The 23,547-nt window shown below is 36.2% G+C and overlaps 1 protein-coding gene across 7 annotated transcripts in view; it reads right to left on the reverse strand.

Moving 5' to 3' along the window:
- The window catches only part of FANCL (FA complementation group L), an 89,283-nt gene that overhangs the window by 60,988 nt on the left and 4,748 nt on the right, over positions 1 to 23,547 (reverse strand). For 4 of the 7 annotated variants that reach the window (XM_070798703.1, XM_070798704.1, XM_019970195.2 and 1 more), the window contains exons 2-5: positions 13,923 to 13,981; positions 11,665 to 11,725; positions 5,888 to 5,944; positions 93 to 193 (exon numbers count right to left, since the gene is read on the reverse strand). In XM_070798703.1, the coding sequence (XP_070654804.1) occupies positions 93 to 193; positions 5,888 to 5,944; positions 11,665 to 11,725; positions 13,923 to 13,981 (278 nt within the window). Of the gene's footprint in view, positions 1 to 92; positions 194 to 5,887; positions 5,945 to 11,664; positions 11,726 to 13,922; positions 13,982 to 15,436; positions 15,490 to 18,364; positions 18,507 to 18,877; positions 19,610 to 23,547 lie in introns of those variants that run through there. The other 3 variants (XM_070798705.1, XM_019970196.2, XM_070798702.1) reach the window with 3 other exon arrangements.

The raw sequence follows: 23,547 nt of genomic DNA on the forward strand, positions 1-23,547 counted from the left end.
CTAAAAACATAAACTGCTAAAGCTGCAAATATATCAAATTGAAATGTGTTAAGAAATACGCATTTCTAAAACATATTTTAAAATAGACATACTTATCCCAACCAAGAGTTCTTATTTCTCCAATAAGGCTTGAGTAGAACTTGGGAGGAGAAGGTAGTACATATGGTTCTTTTTTATTCTTTAAAGCAGCTTCCTGTTTAAAAGAAAAAATGTGAATCAGCTGTGGAATGCTACACAATGAATTATTAGTACCTGACTACAAAACACAACTCTTGCACCTCATTAACATGTCCATTATTTTTATAGCAAATCCAGCTGATTTCCCTCCTCATAAAAAAAAAAAAAAAAGACAAAAAAGGGGTAAAGGACTGTACCAAAGGTAACGTAAAAATGTCAATTATTATACCATACAAACTTAAGTCTAATATTCTCCTAAACTATCATGTCTATCACAGATGAAAAAGGATCACCAAAAAACAAAGCAAAATCCTCATCCTCAAGGCTTTACTATTTTTCTACCCCTGTGGATATAATGTTTGATAGAAAGAAACATGTACCTTTAAAAAAAAGCCTGAATTCTATGTACATGGGCTAGACCGACATATTTGTACACCATTATGAATCACATTCTTACAAACAAAAATCCTTCTTTATCACAATAAATAGTTAACCTGTTAATTTCCTTTACTGACTTCCACGCTGTATTACTCCCAGACCAGCAAAGCATTTTGCCATCTATCTGGTTAGATCACAGCTTCTTTCTCCACTAAACCTACCTATGACATCTTTAAGATGATTTATGTTCCCCTGAACAAAACTAAAATTTACATTTTTTACAAGCAATACAAGCATCACTAGAGTTGCTGAGGCTGAAAATTACCAATTACTTCAAAGGTGTTAACCTGGACAGTATCTTACTTGGAAAGTAAAAAAGAAATGTACATATGAATTACACAGAGGTTCATACTGTTTGGGTTATTAAAAGGTATTATAAAAAACAGGCTTCCCAGATGGCTCAGTGATAAAGAATCCACCTGCCAATGCAGGAGACACAAGAGACCCAGAGTTCAATCCCTGGGTCTGGAAGATCCCCTGGAGAAGGAAATGACAACCCACTCCAGTATTCTTGCCTGGGAAATCCCATGTACAGATGAGCCTGGCTGGCTACAGTCCATGGGGTTGCAAACAGACATGACTAAGCACATTATAAAAATTAAAGAAATAAAAAATTTAAAAAACAGATATAATAACAAAAAAACATAAGAACAAGTATAAAATTATAAAGATTTCTGGTAACCTTAATAAAAAGTATACATTTTTATTCACTTAAATATGTTTATTAACATGGATAGAAGGCTACTAAATTAACACTACAAAAGACTAGACTTTTACAAAACAGCATTTCAAAAATCAGGACTGCTAACTGAAACTACTTAAATACAGTTCTAAATCTGCTTTAAGATAAAAACCAACAAACAAAACCCTGAAAGCTGGTTAGTAAGGGCTAGAATGTCAATTTGAATTAGAAAGGAAGCTCCTAGAAGACAAAAAGTATACTGCCTTTTCATAAACTACTTAGTGCTATATATAAACAACCTGTGGTCCACAAAATTAGTATTAAGATTCTCCTGTTACAAATACGACTAACAGGAGTCAGTATAGTTCCTGTACTTACAAACATGTAAGAGTACACAGTATTTCTTTGGAAATTTTTTTCAATTCAAAAATATTAATTACTGTTATTAATATAAACTGAAGATAAAAACAAACTTGGATAATAATTTACTGGGATAAAAGAGTACTTTAATCCTAGATTTATGGCATTTGCTAACTCTGCCTTCTACTTTGGGTCAGACAAGTTATTCCTATTCTAGAACTGTAACAGAGAAAAGTGCAAAGACAGAGAAGCAAAGTGTTCTTGTGGAGAATGAAGCAAAGGTACTTAGAAGAAAGAACACAGGCTTTACAAACCAGGAGTTTAGATCCTAACTTTAAACAATTAAGTTTTGAGGCCTTAGGCACTCAGTGACTCAGCTCTAAAAAAGGAATAAAATAACCTACCTGTTGAGTTCTTTTAAAATATAATTGTTCATTTAATAAATATGTATCAAACTCCTACTACACGCCTAGTTAGCACTAGGAAACTCCAAGAGAAATTTAACAAAATGTCCTGAAATAAGTTCAACAGCTACTGATTTCATTTGGGCAACATTCTCAATATTTTCACCAGGGATTATATTAGGTTAACCCTATTACTAATAATACAACCCAATAAATAAACTAATAATTCTTACATCTTTAGGTAGACTGCCACAAATGTACAACAGTATTACCAACCCTGTCCACAATTTTAGAGAGTTAAAGTACAGGATCTCATTTAGGAAAGCAAAAACAAATGTACTAAACAGATTACTGTGAATTAGAGATCAATCACACTATTTTAAACCAATGAGTATTTCTTCAAAATTAAATGACCGTGAGAGCTTAAATTAGCTTCACAGTAAAGCCTAATGGGCCACATAGTTTTACTCTGGTTCTCTTAGTCCTATTTGTGTAGCTTATCGAAATTATGATAAAAAGCCAAAAGAAACTTTTTCAACTTTTGTCCAATGTCAAGGAGACGCAAACCAAAATGTTTCACTACCTCAACCTTTTTAAGGTTATCACGTTGTAGCCTTTGACAAAATTTACAATGAACTTTGATAACCCTCGTAACTACAGTTTACAAATTTATAAGTCAAAATTTAAACTTTAGAAAGTGACTTTTTAAATACTTTCATTTGATCCCAAACTTTTCACCAAAGCCTCTGTCATGAATATTAAAAAAAAGAATTCAGAACAAATCTAGCAAGCAAATTAAGTTCTCAATATGTGGCAGCTGCTGCTAACAATAAAGAGAAAACAGAACCACAAAGAAATAACAAAATGCTTTCAGTTGTTAGTAGAAATATAGTGGCATTGTAATTTTATAAAACAAATACAAGAAATATTTTATAGATGTGAGAAATGCATAAGTAAAACATAAAATTATAACTATGTTAATACTCAAAATGGAAAAGAAAAACTAAAAATAGAATTACCACATGATCCAACAATCCTACTCCTGGGAATTTAACCAGACAAAATTAACTCAAAAAGACACAAGCACCCTATTTTCATAGCAGCACTGTTCACAACAGCCAAAACATAGAAACAACCTAAATGTCCATCAACAGATGAATGGATACAGAAGATGTGGTACATGTATAAAATGGAGTACTACTCAACTATTAAAAAATAATAATAATGCCATTCACAGCAACATGGCTGCAAATAGAGATTATCACATTAAGTGAAGTCTAAGAAAGAGAAAGACAAATACTGTATGATATCATTTGTACGTGCAATCTACAAGCTGGCCAAAATGAACCCATCTACAAAATGGAAACAGACTCATAGACATAGAGAACAGATTTGTGCTCGCCAAGGAAGAGGGGAGGAGGGAGAGATGGCCTGGGAGTTTGGGTTTGGTAGATACAAACAATTACATTTAGAATGGACAAACGAGGTCCTACTATACAGCACAGGGAACTATATACAATATCCTGTGATTAACCATAATGGAAAAGAATATTAAAAGAATGTATATATGTGCATAACTGAGTCACTCTGCTGTACATCAGAAACTGGCACAACACTGTAAATCAACAGTACTTCAAAAGAAATACTAGAAATGAAAACTCAGATTTAAGAGGAAAGAGATACAAGCATAAAAGTCAAACAAGTAAAACCCCTATGCCAGATGTGAATTGAAAATACTGAAATGAACACAGGTAATAGCAAAGGTCTGAATAGTCAAAGCTATGGTTTCTCCAGTAATCACGTACGGATGTGAGAGGTGGACCATAAAGAAGGGAGTGCTGAGTGCTGAAGAACTGATGCTTTCAAATTGTGGTGCTGGAGAAGACTTCTGAGAATCCCTTAAACAGTAAGGAAATCAAACCAGTCAATCCTAAAGGAAATCAACCCTGACTATTCACTGGAAGGACTGATGCTGAAGATATTTTGGGCGGGTGATGTGAAGAGCAGACTCATTGGAAAAGATCCTGATGATGGGAAAGATTAAGGGCAGGGGGAGAAGAAGGTGACAGAGGATAAGATGGTTGGATGGCATCACCAACTCAACGGACCTGAGTTTGAGCAAACTCTGGCAAATAGTGAAGGACAGGGAAGCCTGGGGTGTTACAGTCCATGGGATCACCATGGACTGAAGAGTCCATGTCTGAAGAGTCAGACATGACTTAGTGCCTGAACAACAAATAGCAATGAACATGCCAGTTTCAAGACTGTGGCATCCAAATACCATTTTCTACAAAGAAACCATATCTCTTTGGTAAAACAGGATAAGTGAATGAAACTGGGGCAACTGGTGCCACAAAGCGAAGCTTATATTGTGTTAAAAGAACTCAGCAGCCAACATGAAAGGACTTATATTGACCAAAACTGGTAAAATTTAAGCATTAAAAAGAATAATAATCGCAATGGACTAAAGTTAGTCAAATACTTTAAAATACACGGGTTCATAATATTAAAAAAATCATTAGTTCCCTTTGAATTCCTAGGTACCAACTCATTATTCTTAAAATTGATTTTAAAAAAAAAGGAAAAAAAATCAAGCACTTATCCTCATTCCAGTATGGGCAAGATCTCAAATTTACCAAATAAATGATGAGGGGAACTTCTTTTCTGTAAAATTTTCAGCTAATTAATGTAGACGATGGATTTTTAAAAATCACCATTTGCAACCCCTAACAAAACAGTGGATGTAGTTAATGACCATCACTGGAAGCTAAAATCAGTAGGTGATAGGCTGATCAGAAACTTTATATTGGATGGATCTAAACCTACTGACTAATCTTAACTCTATTAAATGAGGAACTACCACACACCATGTACCTCCTATGCAGAGTAAGAAGTATAGAGCATAAATTATTATTATCAGGAGAAATGCATGCAACTTCATTCAGACCTCTAGATTTAACTGCCAGATTACAAAAAAAAAAAAAAAAAAAAAGTAGAATATGATAAGAGATAGCATGAATATCTAATGAACCAAATTCAGAATGTAGGAAACCTTTTAAAATGCTCCAGTCCCCTTCTCCTAAAAAAGTAGGTAGGTAAAGAAATATCTTAGGCAAAACTTTGAATTTTGCTCATGGGTCCATGGGTATTTACTGTAGTCATCCTTCCTTTGCTAATCAAGTATCTTATGTATCCATGCATGCTAATTCGTTTCAATCATGTCCAACTCTTTGTGATCCCATGGACTGTAGCCTGCCAGGTTCCTCTGTCCATGGGAATTCTCCAGGCAAGAATACTGGAGTGGGTTGCCATGCCTTCCTCCAGGGGATTTTCCCAACCCATGTCTCTTATGTCTCCTGCATTGGCAGACAGGTTCTTTCTCACTAGCGCCACCTAGGAAGCCAATTTATGCACAGTTAACTGAATAATCAATTGTACATAACTGTATATATGTAATGAAGCTTAACAAGTTTTTCAGAAATCTGTAACTGTATATGAAATTATTTCTACATTGTACTGTATCTTTAAGAGTGATTTTTTAATCTCTGTTGATGTTACATTCTCTAACAGACCAGAAGTACACTTTATTTCTTCACCACCTGTCCAAGTCTAGCGTCAAGTGTACCCATCAAATTGGTTCTTACACACAGTTCTATTCCTCTTGCAGTTCCAGAAAAGTACCATCCACATTTATGCACTAGTAAAATAAAACATTAAATGACTGAGAGTTGAGAAGTTTTAAATTCTAATGTTAGTTTTTAAAGGAATTACAAAAACACACCAGATTTACAGAGTATAATGACAGTGTTAGAAAACAAATTCTTACCAAAACCATCTTCAACTCCATCATAAAACTCACTAGATCAGGAGACTGCTGCATTCTCTAGACCAAAACATATTTTTAATTAATTTCAGTGTACAATGAATACTCCATGAACTGGAAATGGAAACTTAAGTCCATATAGATATAAAAAAAATTAACTATCTTAAAAGTATAAGAATTGAATTATTGGTCATCAACAGTATTATTTCTACCACTTTCATTCTGAAAGAGTAATTAAAGCCCTCAAATCTAATTTGGTGAGATATGCTGAATTACATAAGCATGGCACTTATAATCTCACACATGACTCTATTTCTTCAGCACTGACTACTGTCAAGTTTAGCAAATCTAGCAAACCACAGCACTATTAAAAAAAATAGTATGACAATGTCAAGAGGAGTATAAAATATAAAAATCAGGCAAATCTATACAATTAAATCTAGTTAGAACAATGAATTAACTAATCAATAATACTGTCTATTTTAATTTTTTCTTTGACCTTAAAGACTGCCTATAGTTGTTAATTTTGTCCTTTCACAACTAACCTGTATTAATTCAAAAGGAGTCAATCTTTCAATAAGGTAAAACAGTTACAGTAATATGACAAAAAGGAAATAACTTCTGAAGTACAATGTTAAAGTGTCAGGGCTCCATTTCCTAGAAATCTTTGATTCTTAAAAGAAAATTATTATAAAATAAAAGCAAAAAAATTCTCATTAAAATTGCTCTATTAAATAAATCTACATCATTTCTCTGCTTGAAATCAAAATAATGTTATTTTTGCTACTTTTTCTAATGCACTGCACTACCACCACACAGTTCTAAAGCGTATATGTAAATCTCAGTTTTTAGAGGAGAAAAATAATAATCTAAAGTATTCAACAATACACGAGGCATATGATTCATACCTTAATGTAGCTTGGTAGGGCACATGTTTGCAGAACAAATCTTTGACTTTCCCTTCTATATATTTCCCCTGTAGTTGACTAGTGATGAGTAATAAATTATACCAAAAGTGTGCAAACTACAGCTCAGAGGCTAAATCCAGCCCAATAGCTGTTTTTATAGAGTTGTAATGAAATGCAGCCACGCCTATTCATCTACCTCTTGTCAAAGCTGCTCTGTGCTACAAGGGCAGAGCTATGTAGTCATAACTGAGATCTTAGGGTCCACACACCTGTAAAATTTACTACCTGGCCCTTCATAGAAAAGACTGCTGACCACACCTCCCACTTTGACTCACATTTAATGAAGTTAAAAATGATACCAGGAAAGAATAGTAACGTTCACCTGGACTTTGGAATAAAACAAAGACTAAAACTAATACTGGGTTCTACAGTATTGGAGGGCAGGGGGGGAGATACATAATTGGGACTTTTTCTAGGAACTCTCTTGGTGAATTTGTGGAGAAAAACTTAGGAATCTTAAGTCTTCATTAAGAGTTTTTCTTCCAGCTATTTAGCTACCTCATTAGATTCATTTCTTAAACTTTAGCATACAACATAGTCTCAGTGAAACGGGAGGGGACGGTGGAGAGAACACAAAGAGAAATCATTTAAACATTCCCTTAAACATATGCTGTAAATTATATTGCCAGCAATGACAGTCTACTTTCTACAAATCAAACAATTTCCTGTATTTCTTTGTGGTTCAGTACTGCTTTAAGTGAGAGTAACTGTCATTGTCATTTACCATAGATAATAACCTGCTTTAAGATAGAGAAAACAGATCAGGAAAAACACACAAATTAATAAACCATTAAAAGAAAGGCAGTTCTATTTACATCTACTTTTCTACGAGAGGTTTTTCATTATTTTCAATTGCTTCAGTAACTGATTTGCTTGTTTCTCTAATCTTTAAAAGAATTTTCAGGTAGAGGAACCTAAACATTACGAATAACTGAATTTGGGTGGGGATGTGGATAAAGTGGGTGAAGGGTGTCAAAAGCATAAACTTATAAATTAAAAAAATAAATAAAAAGTAACTAAATAAATCCTGCCTATATTTCATCTATGCTGCCTTTACATCTACTCTTATTACCTACGCATACATGATCCTAAGTGATTTCCACCCCACTTTTTTGTAGCTAATCTTGAACTACAATCACATTTTTGCCACAGATAACCTACAACTCCTAAATGAGTCCTGGGATAATTTTGGTATCACTGCTATTCAGGAAGAGAGAGTGAATGCATTTGAAGGCCCTGAAGTTCCAAGCATGGAAATAAAGTTTCAACACAAATGCTACCGGGAAATGTGCTGAGGATTTTAGACAGAAAATATTTTACATAAAATATGGCTCCTTAAAATGCTTGATAGAGAAAAAGCCTACAGAATTCAGCAACAACTAAACCAGTGTGTTATATAACACTTTGCAAAATAGGTTTTAAAAAGAGCATATTTAGTAACTTCCTAACCTCACTTGGCAAAATGGTTGTCTGGAAAGGCCTTAAAAATGGCTGACAAAAGATGAGAAGCGAAAGGCAAAGGAGAAAAGGAAAGATATACCCATTTGAATGCAGAGTTCCAAAGAACAGCAAGGAGAGATCAGAAAGCCTTCCTAAGGGATCAGTGCAAAGAAATAGAGGAAAACAATAGAATGGGGAAGACTTGAGATCTCTTCAAGAAAATTAGATACCAAGGGAACATTTCATGCAAAGATGGGCACAATAAAGGACAGAAATGGTATGGACCTAACAGAAGCAGAAGCTATTAAGAAGAGATGGCAGGAATACACAGAAGAACTATACAAAAAAGATCTTCATGACCAAGATAACCATGATGGTGGGCTCACTCACCCAGAGCCACAGTTCCTGGAATGTGAAGTCAAGCAGGCCTTAGGAAGCATCACTACGAACAAAGCTAGTGGAGGTGATGGAATTCCAGGTGAGCTATTTCAAATTCTAAAAGATGATGCTATCAAAGTGCTGCACTCAATATACCAGCAAATTTGAAAACCCCAGCAGTGGCCACAGTACTGGAAAAAGTCCGTTTTCATTCCAATCCCAAAAAAAGGCAATGCCAAAGAATGTTCAAACTACCTCACAATTGCCCTCATCTCACACGCCAGCAAAGTAATGCTCAAAATTTGCCAAGCCAGGCTTTAACAGTACATGAACCACGAACATCCAGATGTTCAGCTGGTTTTAGAAAAGGCAGAGCAACAAGAGATCATATTGCCAACATGCGTTGGATCATAGAAAAAGAAAAAGAGTTCCAGAAAAACATCTACTTCTGCTTTATTGACTATGCCAAACCTTTTGACTGTGTGGATCACAACAAACTGTGGAAAATTCTGAAAGAGATGGGAATACCAGACCACCTTACCTGCCTCTTGAGAAATCTGTATGCAGGTTAAGAAGCAACAGTTAGAACTGGACATGGAACAACAGACTGGTTCCAAATCAGGAAAGGAGTATGTCAAGGCTGTATACTGTCACCCTGCTTATTTAACTTATATGCAAAGTACATCATGAGAGACATTGGACTGGATGAAGCACAAACTGGAATCAAGATTTCCGGGAGAAATTTCAATAACCTCAGATATGCCAATGACAGCACCCTTATTGCAGAAAGTAAAGAACTAAAGACCCTCTTGATGAAAGTGATCCACACAGTCAAAGGCCTTGGCATAGTCAATAAGGCAGGAGTAGACATCTTTCAGGAACTCTCTTGCCTTTTCTATGATCAAGTGGATGTTGGCAATTTGATCTCCGGTTCTTCTGCCTTTTCTAAAACCAGCTTGAACATCTGGAAGTTCACAGTTCACGTATTGCTGAAGCCTGGCTTGGAGAATTTTGAGCATTACTTTGCTAGCGCTTGAGATGAGGGTCAATTGTGAGGTAGTTTGAACATTCTTTGGCATTGCCTTTCTTTGGGATTGGAATGAAAACTGACCTTTTCCAGTACTGTGGCCACTGCTGAGTTTTCCAAATCTGCTGGTGTATTGAGTGCAGCCCTTTCACAGCATCATCTTGTAGGATTTGAAATAGCTCACCTGGAATTCCATCACCTCCACTAGCTTTGTTTGTAGTGATCTTCCTAAGATCCACTTCAGTTCACATGCCAGGATGTGTGGCGTTAGGTGAGTGATCCCATCAACGTGGTTATCTGGGTTATGAAGATCTTTTTCATACAGTTCTTCTGTGTATTCTTACCACCTCTTTTTAATAGCTTCTGCTTCTGTTAGGTCCATACCATTTCTGTCCTTTACCGTGCCCATCTTTGCATGGAATGTTCCCTTGGTATCTCTAATTTTCTTGAAGAGATCTCAAGTCTTCTCCATTCTATTGTTTCCCTCTATTTCTTTGCACTGATCACTGAGGAAGGCTTTCTGATCTCTCCTTGCTGTTCTTTGGAACTCTGCATTCAAATGGGTATATCTTTCCTTTTCTCCTTTGCCTTTCGCTTCTCTTCTTTTCACAGCTATTTGTAAGGCCTCCTCAGACAACCATTTTGCCTTTTTGCAATTCTTTTTCTTGGGGATCGTCTTGATTTCTGCCTTCTGTACAATGTCACGAATCTTCACCATAGTTTTTCGGTCTCTCTGTCCTTCAGATCTAATCCCTTGAATCTATTTCTCACTTCCACTGTATAACTGTTGGGGATTTGATTTAGGTCATACCTGAATGGTTTAAAGGTTTTCCCTTCTTTCTTCAATTTAAATCTGAATTTGGCAATAAGGAGTTCATGATCTGAGCCACAGCTTCCGGTCTTTTTTGCTGACTGTATAAGGGCTTCTCCATCTTTGGCTGCAAAGTATATAATCACTGCAAAGTATATAATCAATCTGTTTTTGGTATTGACCATCTGGTGACATCCATGTGTAGAGTTTTGTCTTGTGTTTTTGGAAGAGGGTGTTTGCTATGACCAGTGTGTTCTCTTGGCAAAACTCTATTAGCCTTTACCCTGCTTCATTCTGTACTCCAAGGCCAAATTTGCCTGTTACTCTCTTAACTTCCTACTTTTGTATTCCAGTCCCCTATAATGAAAAGGACATCCTTTTTGGGTGTTATTTCTAGAAGGTCTTGTTGGTCTTCATAGAACCATTCAACTTCAGCTTCTTTAGCATTACTGGTCGGGGCATAGACTTGGATTACTGTGATACTGAATGGTTTGCCTTGGAAACGAACAGATTTCATTCTGTCGTTTTTGAGAATGCATCCAAATACTGCATTTCAGACTCTTGTTGACTATGATGGCTACTCCATTTCTTCTAAGGGATTCTTGCCCACAGTAGTAGATATAATGATCTGAGTTAAATTCACCCATTCCAGTCTATTTTAGTTCACTGATTCCCGAGGTTCACTCTTGCCATCTCCTGTTTGACCACTTCCAATTTGCCTTGATTCCTGGACCTAACATTCCAGGTTCCTATCAATATTGCTCTTTACAGCATAAGACTTTACTTCCATCACCAGTCACATCCACAACTGAGTGGTGTTTTTGCTTTGACTCCGTCTCTTCATTCTTTCTGGAGTTACTTCTCCACTGACCTTCAAAAGCATATTGGGCACCTACCGACCTGGGGAGTTCATCTTTCAGTGTCCTATCTTTTTGCTTTTTCATACTGATCTTGGGGTCTCAAGGCAAAAATACTGAAGTGGTTTGCCATTCCCTTCTCCAGTGGACCACATTTTTTCAGAACTCTCCACCATGACCCATCCATCTTGGGTGGCCCTACACAGCATGGCTCATGAGTTAGACAAGGCTGTGGTCCATGTGATCAGATTAAGTAACTGCCCTCACTTAAAACAAAGCTTTTAACAAAAAGGACTTACCTGTTGTACTATGTGATGATATCCATTAAGTGCTGTTTTCAGCTGCCAACTACATAGTAATCTAAAATTTTAATGGAACAAAATGGTTTGTTCACTGTTTAGAATTAAAAGGAAAAAACATTTGTATGCCAACTCTAATATGTACATACATACAAAAGAATGACATAAACATAATTCTGACAAGTTAATAAAATTTTTACCGCTAGTACTGTTGAAACTCATGTCTTCAAACTGTTGGTACTAACTTTATTTCAAAATATAAATGACTGCAATCAGCAAATGACATGCAAACATACAGTACATTTTTTTTAATTTTAACATATCCAAAGCAATGTTTTCTTGAACTGGATTCTTTTCCAAGGTAGGTTAAATAAAACCAATAGTTTTGATCATAATTTACAGAACTTGTATTTGAGAAACCAAATGCATTATAACAATCTGTGTTTGCTCTGGCTTAGTCGTGTCTGACTCTTTGAGACTTCGTGAACTGTAGCCCCATAGGCTCCTGTGTCCATTATAACAATCTAATCTTAAATTCCAGATTAAGGACATACATACTTTTAACTGTGTAAGTAGTGATAAATAATGTTCATCTATCTACCGGCTCACCCTCAGCTGCATTCTTAACACTCTTAGGTAACTCTTCTAGAAATGCTTTTACTTACCTAGAAGTAGAAAGTCTGAGTTTTCTCAACCATGGTCTTTTCAAACCATCATTACTGTCTTTTTCTGGTCTGCTAACCCGCATCCTCTCTGCTATCTCCTATCACAGGGGCAGAATAGCTCATTCGACTGCCCATGGGAAACCCCATCTTCAAATATACTTTCCACCTCCTGCCACCAACTCAGTCACATCAATTCACTAATTACTCCTTTACTGTGGTATCCTTACTCTCCGCTAGCATTTTTTCCTCTGTAACTTGTTTGAGCAAATCTTCTTTTTAAGAAAACACATAATTATAACTCTTCCTTGACTGCACACCTTTCTCTAGCCACTCCTGTTCTTCAAGTAGTTTTTACTGTTTACATTTCCTTTCTACCCACTCCAAAAACCCCAGTACAAGCCGACTTCAACCACTACATGAAACGTGCAATCTAACCTGACCCCTTTGCAACACGAAGCACTGTTAACCACTGACTTTTAAGCTGCTCTTTCTTTGATTTCAGAAATAACTGTCCAGGTTTTCCTGTTAAATCTGGTCAATACTTCGTCTTCTTTCAAGGTCTTCTTTATTTACCACACCTTTAAATATTGTTATGCCCTCAAGATTATGTTACTAGCTTTCTCTTCTCACTCTATCCATGCAGGAAAACCTATCCACATTCATGGCCCTAAATCCCATGCCTACTGTGACTTCTACACACATCTCCACTCCAAGCTTCATGCTTAAGTTCCCCACCAAAACACTGCTACTGCTGCTGCTGCTGCTGCTGCTGCTAAGTCGCTTCAGTCATGTCCAACTCTGTGCGACCCCATAGACAGCAGCCCACCAGGCTCCTCTGTCCCTGGGATTCTCCAGGCAAGAACACTGGAGTGGGTTGCCATTTCCTTCTCCAACCAAAACACTGCTACCTACTAAAATCTCCTCTTCATACTTCACATCTGATATGCCTTAAAACAATTCCCCTTCAACTTCTTCCATCTGTGACTTCTTCTCTAGTTTAGTGATCTGAGTTAGGAATTTGCAAAGAATCCTCCACTCCTCTCCCCCTCTTATCTCCCACTTCTGATCAGTCACAAAATCCTGTCAGTTCTACTCGTAACTGTCTCTGGATTCTTCTTCCCTTCCTACCCTCAGAAAAATTTTGGAGCAGAAATTAGATTTTGGGTGCTACCTAAATTTCTATTCTCATCTCTTGACATTCCTTGAAGGGCTGTCAATACCTATAGCCCATGTTGACACCTAATTTCTATCAGGGCAGAACTGATGCTGTCGGGCTTCCCATGCCTGAACATACACATAATTAACATCAGTCAAAAGTTGGAAACAAAGTTTTCTAATTATTTTCTATTCTCCAAATATTTTCACTTGTTGTTTACTGCTTTAAATAAAAAGTAAACTAGACTGTTTTGCTGTTGAAGAGCACTTCAACACCACAGAAAATCATTTAAAAAGCACACTGATTGGCAACAATCAGAAATGCTTCTGGTTAACTAATTAATAAACAGAACTCTAACAAACAGAATCAGCTTATACAGATGTGACTGCCCATCCCGCCAAGATGCCTGTAGAGTATATAACAAAACACCACATTACCTGGCATTCCTCAGCTGCAAATCTTTGGGCAGCAATAGTCTCAGGTGGAAATCTCTTCCCTGTGGAAAATATTAAAAAGGTGTGAACTCAAATTAAGAGAAGTCAATCAGAGTCACATAAAAAAGGCAACATTTTCCTGTATTTTCTAAAAGGTATCAACTTTATTCAAATACTTGTTAAAATATAAGCAACAAAACAGTGCATTTAAGGGAAAATAACTCAAAAATATGTCAGAAACTTTTGTGATTACTGGGTAATCAAAACACTGAGACAGGATTTTGTTTTTAAAGAAAAAGTCATTCACATAAATAAGAAATACTAACAAATTGTTATGCACACATAAAGGAGAAAGTTAAATGTTATTTCTTAGGGGAAAAATTCAAGAAAAAAGAAATTCCTTCAAACTGATCTGAATATAGAAGGAAAAAACATGACATACCCCATATTTGTAGTGTTCCAAATTTTAATAAAGTGAAAATATATTTAAATAATCTTAATATACAGACATCAGAGAAATATTTTCATAAATCAGAGTATATTTAGTTCTCCCACACTTGCAGACCTTTAATAAATAAAATCCTTGAAACACTGTTACTTATTTTAATTTAAATATTCATTAACTATAATCTGAAAAAACTAAATTTTACTTAAAAGTCTTTCTAAGGAACGAAGGACAGTTCTCTGAGAAATATACTGTTCTACTTTCTTGAGAAAGTGAATGGGAAAGCAGCTTAAACTTTGTACCTTAAATAGCATAATACACATGAAATCTAAGCAAAGGTAAGCAGAAAAAGACAAACAGAAATATAATCTTTTACTCCAACAGTATAAAATGAAAAAGAGTAATAAAATTCTTGAAAAACAATTACCACGAGAATTTTATCAGAATCTCCCTCAAAGCAGTTTCAAAAATAGAGGAACACAATTAAATGTACCCCATAACCTTTACTTTCATGGTAATATTGCAGTTCTGACTTTCATTACATTTAAATGTCCTTTAAAAAAATGAAACAAAATGTACTACTGACCTTTTCAAAAGGTCAAGTAACAATAATTCACTATTTCATTAAACCACTAAAAAGTATTATGTAGTAACCTTAACCTAACTTTATAGACATCCCACACATAGGTGTAAGAACAATCTGGAACTCAAAATTTACATGAAAAATAGTTACGTAAAATAATAAAATTCCAAAGTCCCTAATTTGCAAAATCCAACCATTTTAAAAGTCAAATGCCATGTCACATGCCATAATACTTTAAAAGTATCTTTTTTTAGTTAAATCATAGAAAAAAAAATACGTCAACTGCTCTCATGAAGAATTTCCAAATTTACAGCAAACAAAAGTATCGACAGTTGTCTAAATCTGAATCTCTCTACATACCATTCCCCAAAAATATGTACATCAAAATTAAGAGCAAATAGAACCACAAAAATCCCCTGTCTTAGGCAGAGGCAGAAGAAAGAGAACAGTATAAACTTCAAAACTGCCTGTAAGAAGAAAAATACAAACCACTTTCCAGTGCCTTCCATCCTGGGGCTCCTACATCAAGTCCTTTGAGAGAGCTAGGGGATTCAGGAAATTAAAAAAAAAAAAAAAAAAAAACAGAAAACAGAAGAAGGGATTAGATTATGCGTGAAAAATAAAGAATTAGCAACATAAAAGTCAAGGATCTCATCTTGGATAAGAACTGTAAAAGCAGAAGATGGTAAAAGGGCTATCCTTTGGAAACAGTGTTAGGAGGAAAAAGTACCAACTATGGGAAACTGAGGGTCTTACATAACATTAAAAATGCTGGATTCTTCCTACAACACTACCAAAAAAAAACCATCCATCAAGTAAACTACATTTTGCAGACAGAAGAGAATACTTTTTTTAATTAGAGTATAGTTGCTTTACACTGCTGTATCAGTTTCTGCTGTACAGCAAAATGAATCAGCCATACATATACATATATTCCTTCTTTTTTGATTTCCTTGCTATGTAGGTCAAAAGAGGGTATTCTTGAGGAATTTAACAAATTACTGCAGCCAACGGTTGACAAACACAAAGATAATGTCTCCATCAATGATAAGCTCAGTTCAGTTCAGTAGCTCAGTCATGTTTGACTCTTTGCTACCCCATCACCAATCCCCAGAGCTTGCTCAAACTCATGTTCATTGACTTGGTGATGCCATCCAACCATCTCATCCTCTGTCATCCCCTTCTCCTACTGCCTTCAATCCTTCCCAGCATCAGGATCTTTTCCAGTGAGTCAGTTCTTTGCATCAGGTGGCCAAAATATTGTAGTTTCAGCTTCAGCATCAGTCCTTCCAATGAAAATTCAGGAATGATTTCCTCTGGGATGGACTGGTTGGATCTCCTTGCAGTCCAAGAGACTATCAAGAGTCTTCTCCAACACCACAGTTCAAAAGCATCGATTCTTCGGCACTCAGCCAAAGTTTATAATCCAACTCTCACATCCATACATGACTACTAGAAAAACCATAGCTTTGACTAGATGGACCTGTGTTGGCAAGTAATGCCTCTACTTTTTAAGATGCTGTCTAGGTTTGTCATAGCTTTTCTTCCAAGGAGCAAGCGTCTTTTGATTTCATGGCTGCAGTCACCATCTGCAGTGATTTTGGAGCCCAAAAAAATAAAGTCTGCCACTGTTTCCACTGTTTCCCCATCTATTTGCCACAAAGTGATGGGACCAGATGCCATGATCTTAGTTTTCTGAATGCTGAGTTTGAAGCCAACTTTTTCATTCTTCTCTTTCACTTTCATCAAGAGGCTCTTTAGTTCTTCGCTTTCTGCCATAAGGGTGGTGTCATCTGCATATCTGAAGTTATTGCTATTTCTCCCAGCAATCTTTGATTCCAGGTTGTGCCTCATCCAGTCCAGCATTTCATATGATGTACTCTGCATATAAGTTAAATAAGCAGGGTGACAATATACAGCCTTGATGTGCTCCTTTTCCTATTTGGAACCAGTCTGTTATTCCATGTCCAGTTCTAACTGTTGCTTCTTGACCTGCATACTACTATGACCTGCTAAGCTACTATGAGACAAAAACAAAATGTGGAGAGAGAGGTGGGAGGGGGATTCAGGATGGAGGGGACATTATGTATACCTATGGCTGATTCACACTGATGTATGGCAAAAACCATCACAATACTGTAAAGTAGTTGTCCTCCAAATAAAATAAATATATAAATTTTTAAAAAATAAGAACTGAGACATTTCAGGTGACGACAATCCCTCAACGTAAACAAAAACCACAAGGCATAAACAAATTACAATACTGAATTAAACGTTATTTGGTGACTATTTGCACCCAGATTCAGAAATTTTAAAACCTCATAACAGAAACTGAAGAGAAAAAAAAGACAAAATAATATTAAAATGGAAGGATAAATTAAGAGCTGTTCAAAGAAGAATAGAGTAAAATTAAAATTTCTTACCTTTCAAGACAAAAAGGTAAGAAAATGACCAAATGAGAAAAAATTAAAGACCACCTGAGAGCAGCAACTGAAGCGGAACACAAGCAAAAAAAAAAAAAAAAAACCAATAAGAAAAAGATCAAATAACATATGGGAAATAGAATAATACTGGCACCAGACATCTTAAAACAAGACTTTAAAAAGCCACAGTGGAACAAACTTTTAATAATGTGAGTGAAAATGCTCACTTAATAATATATAATTCAGTATTCCTTTAAGAAACTGAAAGGGAATGCCCTTTAGTTTATACAATGGAACAACAGGGAAGGATTTACCTTCCCATGTTAACCAAAAGATTGGACAAAATATCTGAAACAATGATTTTTAGACATCAAACAACAGGCAGCACAGGACAATGACCCCTGAAAGAAGGGAAACAAAGGAGAAAAGTCTCTGTAATTGGCCAGCCTGGAGAATTTTCAGGCTGCACAGCAAGGACGAAGAACCAAATAGAGCCTAACATTTTCTATTATTTGAGAAGACAAGCCTGAGTAAGGGGAGGCCAAGGCATGTAGAATTTACAAGATACAGTACAAAAGAGGAGAGAAATACATGGAGAAAAATTACACAGAGAATAATTCTACAGAACTTCAGAGAATTCCTAAAAAGTGTTCTTCCGCTGAGTACTGATTGCCACAGGATGTGAGACTACCTAAAGACGGAGAGATAAGAGAATACCTCGAGGCACTCACACAAAGCTAAAAGAAATCATGTTCTAACCAACCAGAGTGGAAAATCTTGTACTATAAGAGCTACTAAACAGTACTCTTAAGACTGTTGTCTCAGTGGTACAACCAAATCTCTAGGCTCAAGTCTGTTCTGTTTCAGCTTAACAAAGCTTAAAAGTAAACCTTGGAAAGATTTGCTGTTTCCAAGTAATTTAATGGTTGTCATTGAGTCACTAAGTTGTGCCCAACTCCTTGCAACCCCATGAACTACAACATGCCAGGCTTACCTGTCTTTCACTATCTTCCAAAATTTGCTCAAACTCACGTCCACTGAGTCGGTGATGCCATCCAACCATCTCTACTTGTTGCCCCTGTCTCTTCCTGCTCTCAATCTTTCCCAGCATCAAGGTCTTTTACAATGAGTTGGTTCTTTGAAATCAAGAATATTTAAGAGAACAAAAAACTTCATACAACCAGTGGAATGCACAATGTATGTCAACCAATCAAAACATACCAAGTATGCAAAGAAGCAAGAAAATAAGATTAAAAAGAGAAAAATCAAGAGAAACAAATATAAAAATGGCAGATAATAGAGCTTCCCCTCCCATACTTAAGCAGTTATAACTGTATTATGTATGTTCAAGAAGGTAGAGGAAAGCATCAGTATGCTAAACAAACACAAAAAAACCCCAAAAAGACTCAAGTTGAAGAGATGAAAAATACAATGTCTGAGATGAAAAATATGTTACAATGCAGTTATTAACAGCAGATTAAACATTGAAAAAAATATATTTGTGTACCTGAAAACACAGAAGTAGAACATCCAAAGAAAGCAGAGAAACTGACTGAAAAAAAGAAAAAAAAAAAAAAAAATCAACAAATTATGGAAAAACTTAGAGTGGCTTAATGTGCATGTATTTGGAATCCCCAACATAGGAAGCATGAAGGAACAAAAAACTTTGAAGAAATAATGGCTGAAGTTTTTCCAAATTAAATGAAAATACAGATCCAAAAAGCACAATAAACCCTATGAAGGAAAAACATGAAGAAAACTACACCAAGGAACATCACAAATTGACAGAAACCAGTGAGAAAAATGTTAACAGCCAAAGAAAAACAATATACTTACAGAGGATCAAAGATAAAAAGTACAGATTTCTCATACACAATAAAACAAGACAATGAAACAAAACTGCCAAAGCACTAAAACAAAAAGTCAACCTAGAACTTTATACCCAGTGAAAGTATCTTTCAAAAGGCCAAATAAACAATTTTTGAGACATAAAACAGCTAAAGAATTCATCACTAGCAGACAGGCACTATAAGAAATGTTAAAGGAACAAGTTTAGGAAGAAAGTAAATGAGTCCACTGGTAGCAAGGACTTGGACATGACTGAGTGACTGAACAACAATAACGACAAAATAAAACAAGATGGAAATCTGGATATAGAACAAAGAGTATCAGAAACAGTAAATATATAGATAAATATAAAAGACTTTTTTCTTATTTTTTAAAATCTCTTTAAAGCATAATTAATTGTGCCAAAGCTGGAATAACTTAAGCAACAAATAATGTAGTGCTAGAATATAATTCAAAATATAAAATATCTGTATGTCCATACTGATATAAATGATTGAATTAAGAAATGGAGAAATTAATCTCCCATACAGAAGAATTCCAGATAAATTACAACTGACTCTTGAACAACATGAGTTTGAATTGTTCAGGCCCACTTATACATAGATTTTTTTTTTTTTTTTTTTTACAGTAACTACATACTGTAGTACTATACAATCTGCACTTGGCTGATTTCACAGATGGATTTTCAAGCCCACAAGGTTTAGCACACTTAAGCTTTGCGTTATTCAAGGGTCAACTGTATATAGATACTCCACTTGAAAAGGGAGGCAGTATAATTCCCCACTTTTTTTTTTCTTTTTTCTTTTTAATTTGTTTTAATTGGAGGCTAATTATTTTACAATATTATATTGGTTTTGCCATACATCAACATTAATCCACCACAGGTGTAAGGGCTGCTCTTAGTGACTTCTTCCAAAGAATACAGTATGGAAAGGGGTGGGAAAAAAAGTGACTTCCCAGTAGAGAAACCTACAAACACAACTTCAGCCAAGTGATCAAAGTCAACATCAACAGTCATAAATCATGTTGACAATATGTACCCCTAATATGATGTGATGAAATGGTATCTAAACTTCACGATGTTTCTCTCAAAAACCCATAAAGCCTAATCACGAGAAAAAAAGGCAAATCCTAGTAGAGCAGTGTCCTACAATAAACTTGACTAGAATTCCTCAAAGGGTCATTTCATAATCATAAAGGAGTCAGAGTCATCAAAGACAAGGAAGGTCTAAGAAATTATCAGCTCAGAGAAGCCTTCATGGCAAATAAATGGGGAAACATTGGAAACAGTGAGAGACTTTATTTTGGGGGGCTTCAAAATCACTGCACTTGGTGACTGCAGCCATGAAATTAAAAGACACCTGCTCCTTGGAAGAAAACCTATGACAAATCTAGACAACATATTAAAAAGCAGAGACATTACGTTGCCGACAAAGGTCCACCTAGTCAAAGCTATGGTTTTTCCAGTAGTCATGTGTGAATGTGAGAATTGGACTATAAAGAAAGCTGGTGGCTGAAGAATTGATGCTTTTGAACTATGGTGTTGGAGAAGACTCTTGAGAGTCTCTTGGACTGCAAGGATATCCAACCAGTCCATCCTAAAGGAAATCAGTTCTAAATATTCATTGGAAGGACAACACAAAAGATGACTCTACACGTGGACATCACCAGATAGCCAAAACCAAAATCAGACTGATTAGATTCTTTGCAGCCAAAGATGCAGAAGCTTTATACAGTCACCAAAAACAAGACCGGGAGCTGACTGTGGCTCAGATCATGAACTGCTTATTGCCAAATTCAGACTTAAATTGAAGAAAGTAGGGAAAACAACTAGACCACTCAGGTATGCGCTAAATCAATTCCCTAACAGGAAGTGAGAAATAGATTTAAGGGACTAGATCCAATAGACAGAGTACCTGATGAACTATGGACATAGGTTCGTGACATTGTACAGGAAACAGGGCTCAAGACCATCCCCCCCAAAAAATGCAAAAAAACAAAATGGCTGTCTGAGAAGTACTTACAAATAGCTGTGAAAAGAGGAGAAGCAAAAAGCAAAAGAGAAAAGGAAAGATATACCCATTTGAATGCAGAGTTCCAAAGAATAGCAAGGAGAGATAAGAAAGCCTTTCTCATCAAGCAATGCAAAGAAATAGAGGAAAACAATAAAATGGGAAAGACTAGAGATCTCTTTAAGACAATTAGAGATACCAAGGGAACATTTCATGCAAAAATGGGCTCAATAAAAGACAGAAATGGTATGGACCTAACAGAAGCAGAAGATATTAAGAAGAGGTGGCAAGAATACACAGAAGAACTATACAAAAAAGATTTTCATGACCCAGATAATCACCATTGTGTGATTACTCACCTAGAGCAAGACATCCCAGAATGTGAAGTCAAGTGGGCCTCAGAAAGCATCACTATGAACAAAGCTAGTGGAGGTGATGGAATTCCAGTTGAGCTATTTCAAGTCCTAAAAGATGACTGTGTGAAAGGGCTTCACTCAATATGTTAGCACATTTGGAAAACTCAGCAGTGGCCACAGGACTGGAAAAGGTCAGTTTTCATTTCAATCCCAAAGAGCAATGCCAAAGAATGCTCAAACTAGCACACAATTGCACTCATCTCACACGCTAGTAAAGTAATGCTCAAAATTCTCCAAGCCAGGCTTCAACAGTACGTGAAATGTGAACTTCCAGATGTTCAAGTTGGTTTTAGAAAAGGCAGAGGAACCAGAGATCAAATTGCCAACATCTGCCGGATCATCAAAGAAGCAAGAGAGTTCCAGAAAAAATCTATTTTTGCTTTATTGACTATGCCAAAGCCTTTGACTGTGTGGATCACAAGAACCTGTGGAAAATTCTGAAAGAGATGGGAATACCAGATCATCTGACCTGCCTCCTGAGAAATGTGAATGCAGGTCAAGAAGCAATAGCTAAAAGTGGACATGGAACAAAAGACTGTTTCAAACAGGAAAAGGAGTAAGTCAAGGCTATATATTGTCATTCTGCTTATTTAACTTATATACAGAGTACATCATGTGAAATGCTGAGCTGGAGGAAGCACAAACTGGAATCAAGATTGTCAGGAGAAATATCAATAACCTCAGATATGCAGATGACACCACTCTTATGGCAGAAAGTGAAGAAGAACTAAAGGGCCTCTTGATAAAAGTGAAAGAGGAGAATGACAAAGTTGGCTTAAAGCTCAACATTCAGAAAAGTAAGATCATAGCATTCAGTGCCATCACTTCATGGCAAATAGATGGGGAAACAATGGAAACAGTGGCAGAGTTTATTTTGGGGAGCTCCAAGATCACTGCAGATGGTGATTGCAGCCATGAAATTAAAAGATGCCTACTCCTTGGAAGGAACCAACCTAGACAGCATGTTAAAAAGCAGAGACATCACTTTGTCAACAAAGGTCCATCTAGTCAAGGCTATGGTTTTTCCAGTAGTCATGTATGGATTTGAGAGTTGCTCTATAAAGCAAGCTGAGGGCCAAGGAACTGATGCTTTTGAACTGTGGTGTTGGAGACGACTCTTGAGAGTCCCCTGCACTGCAAGGAGATCCAACCAGTCCATCCTAAAGGAGATCAGTCCTGGGTGTTCACTGGAAGGACTGATGTTGAAGCTTAAACTCCTTTGGCCACCTAATGTGAAGAGCTGAGTAATTTAAAAAGACTCTGATGCTGGGAAGGATTGAGGGCAGGAGGAGAAGGGGATGACAGAGGATGAGATGGCTGGATGGCATCACCAACTCGATGGACATGAGTTTGGGTAAATTCCGGGAGCTGCTGATGGACAGGGAGACCTGGCGTGCTGTGCTTCATGGGTTGCAAAGAGTTGGACAAGACTGAGCAACTAAACAAACTGAATGCAGTTGGAAATTTCAATGCCCTCTTTTATTAACTGAGCAACTACAGAAACTCAGTAAGGAGATACAAAACTTGAATAGCATTATGAACCAATCTAACCTGACATTTATAGAACACTCTACCCAACAGCAGCATAATATACATCTTTCCAAGTATACACAGAACATTTACCAAAATAAACCATATTCTACACCATAAAGTGCGATCCAATTATTATTAAATTTAACAGAATTCATATTATATAAATAATATTGTATCTACACTACAAAAGAAAAAGGTCTCATTATCAAAGACCTAATCTTCCACCTAAACAAATTAGGAAATTTAAGATCAGGAATCAACGAAACAGAAACAGAAAATATCAGAGAAAAATAAAAAATCAAAGAAGGTTCTCTGAAGAAATCAGTAAGACTTACAGATATCCAAATCCATCAGGAAAAAGAAGAGAG

The sequence above is a fragment of the Bos indicus genome, chromosome 11 (genome assembly GCF_029378745.1).
Source record: "Bos indicus isolate NIAB-ARS_2022 breed Sahiwal x Tharparkar chromosome 11, NIAB-ARS_B.indTharparkar_mat_pri_1.0, whole genome shotgun sequence".
Classification (NCBI taxonomy): Eukaryota; Metazoa; Chordata; class Mammalia; order Artiodactyla; family Bovidae; genus Bos; species Bos indicus.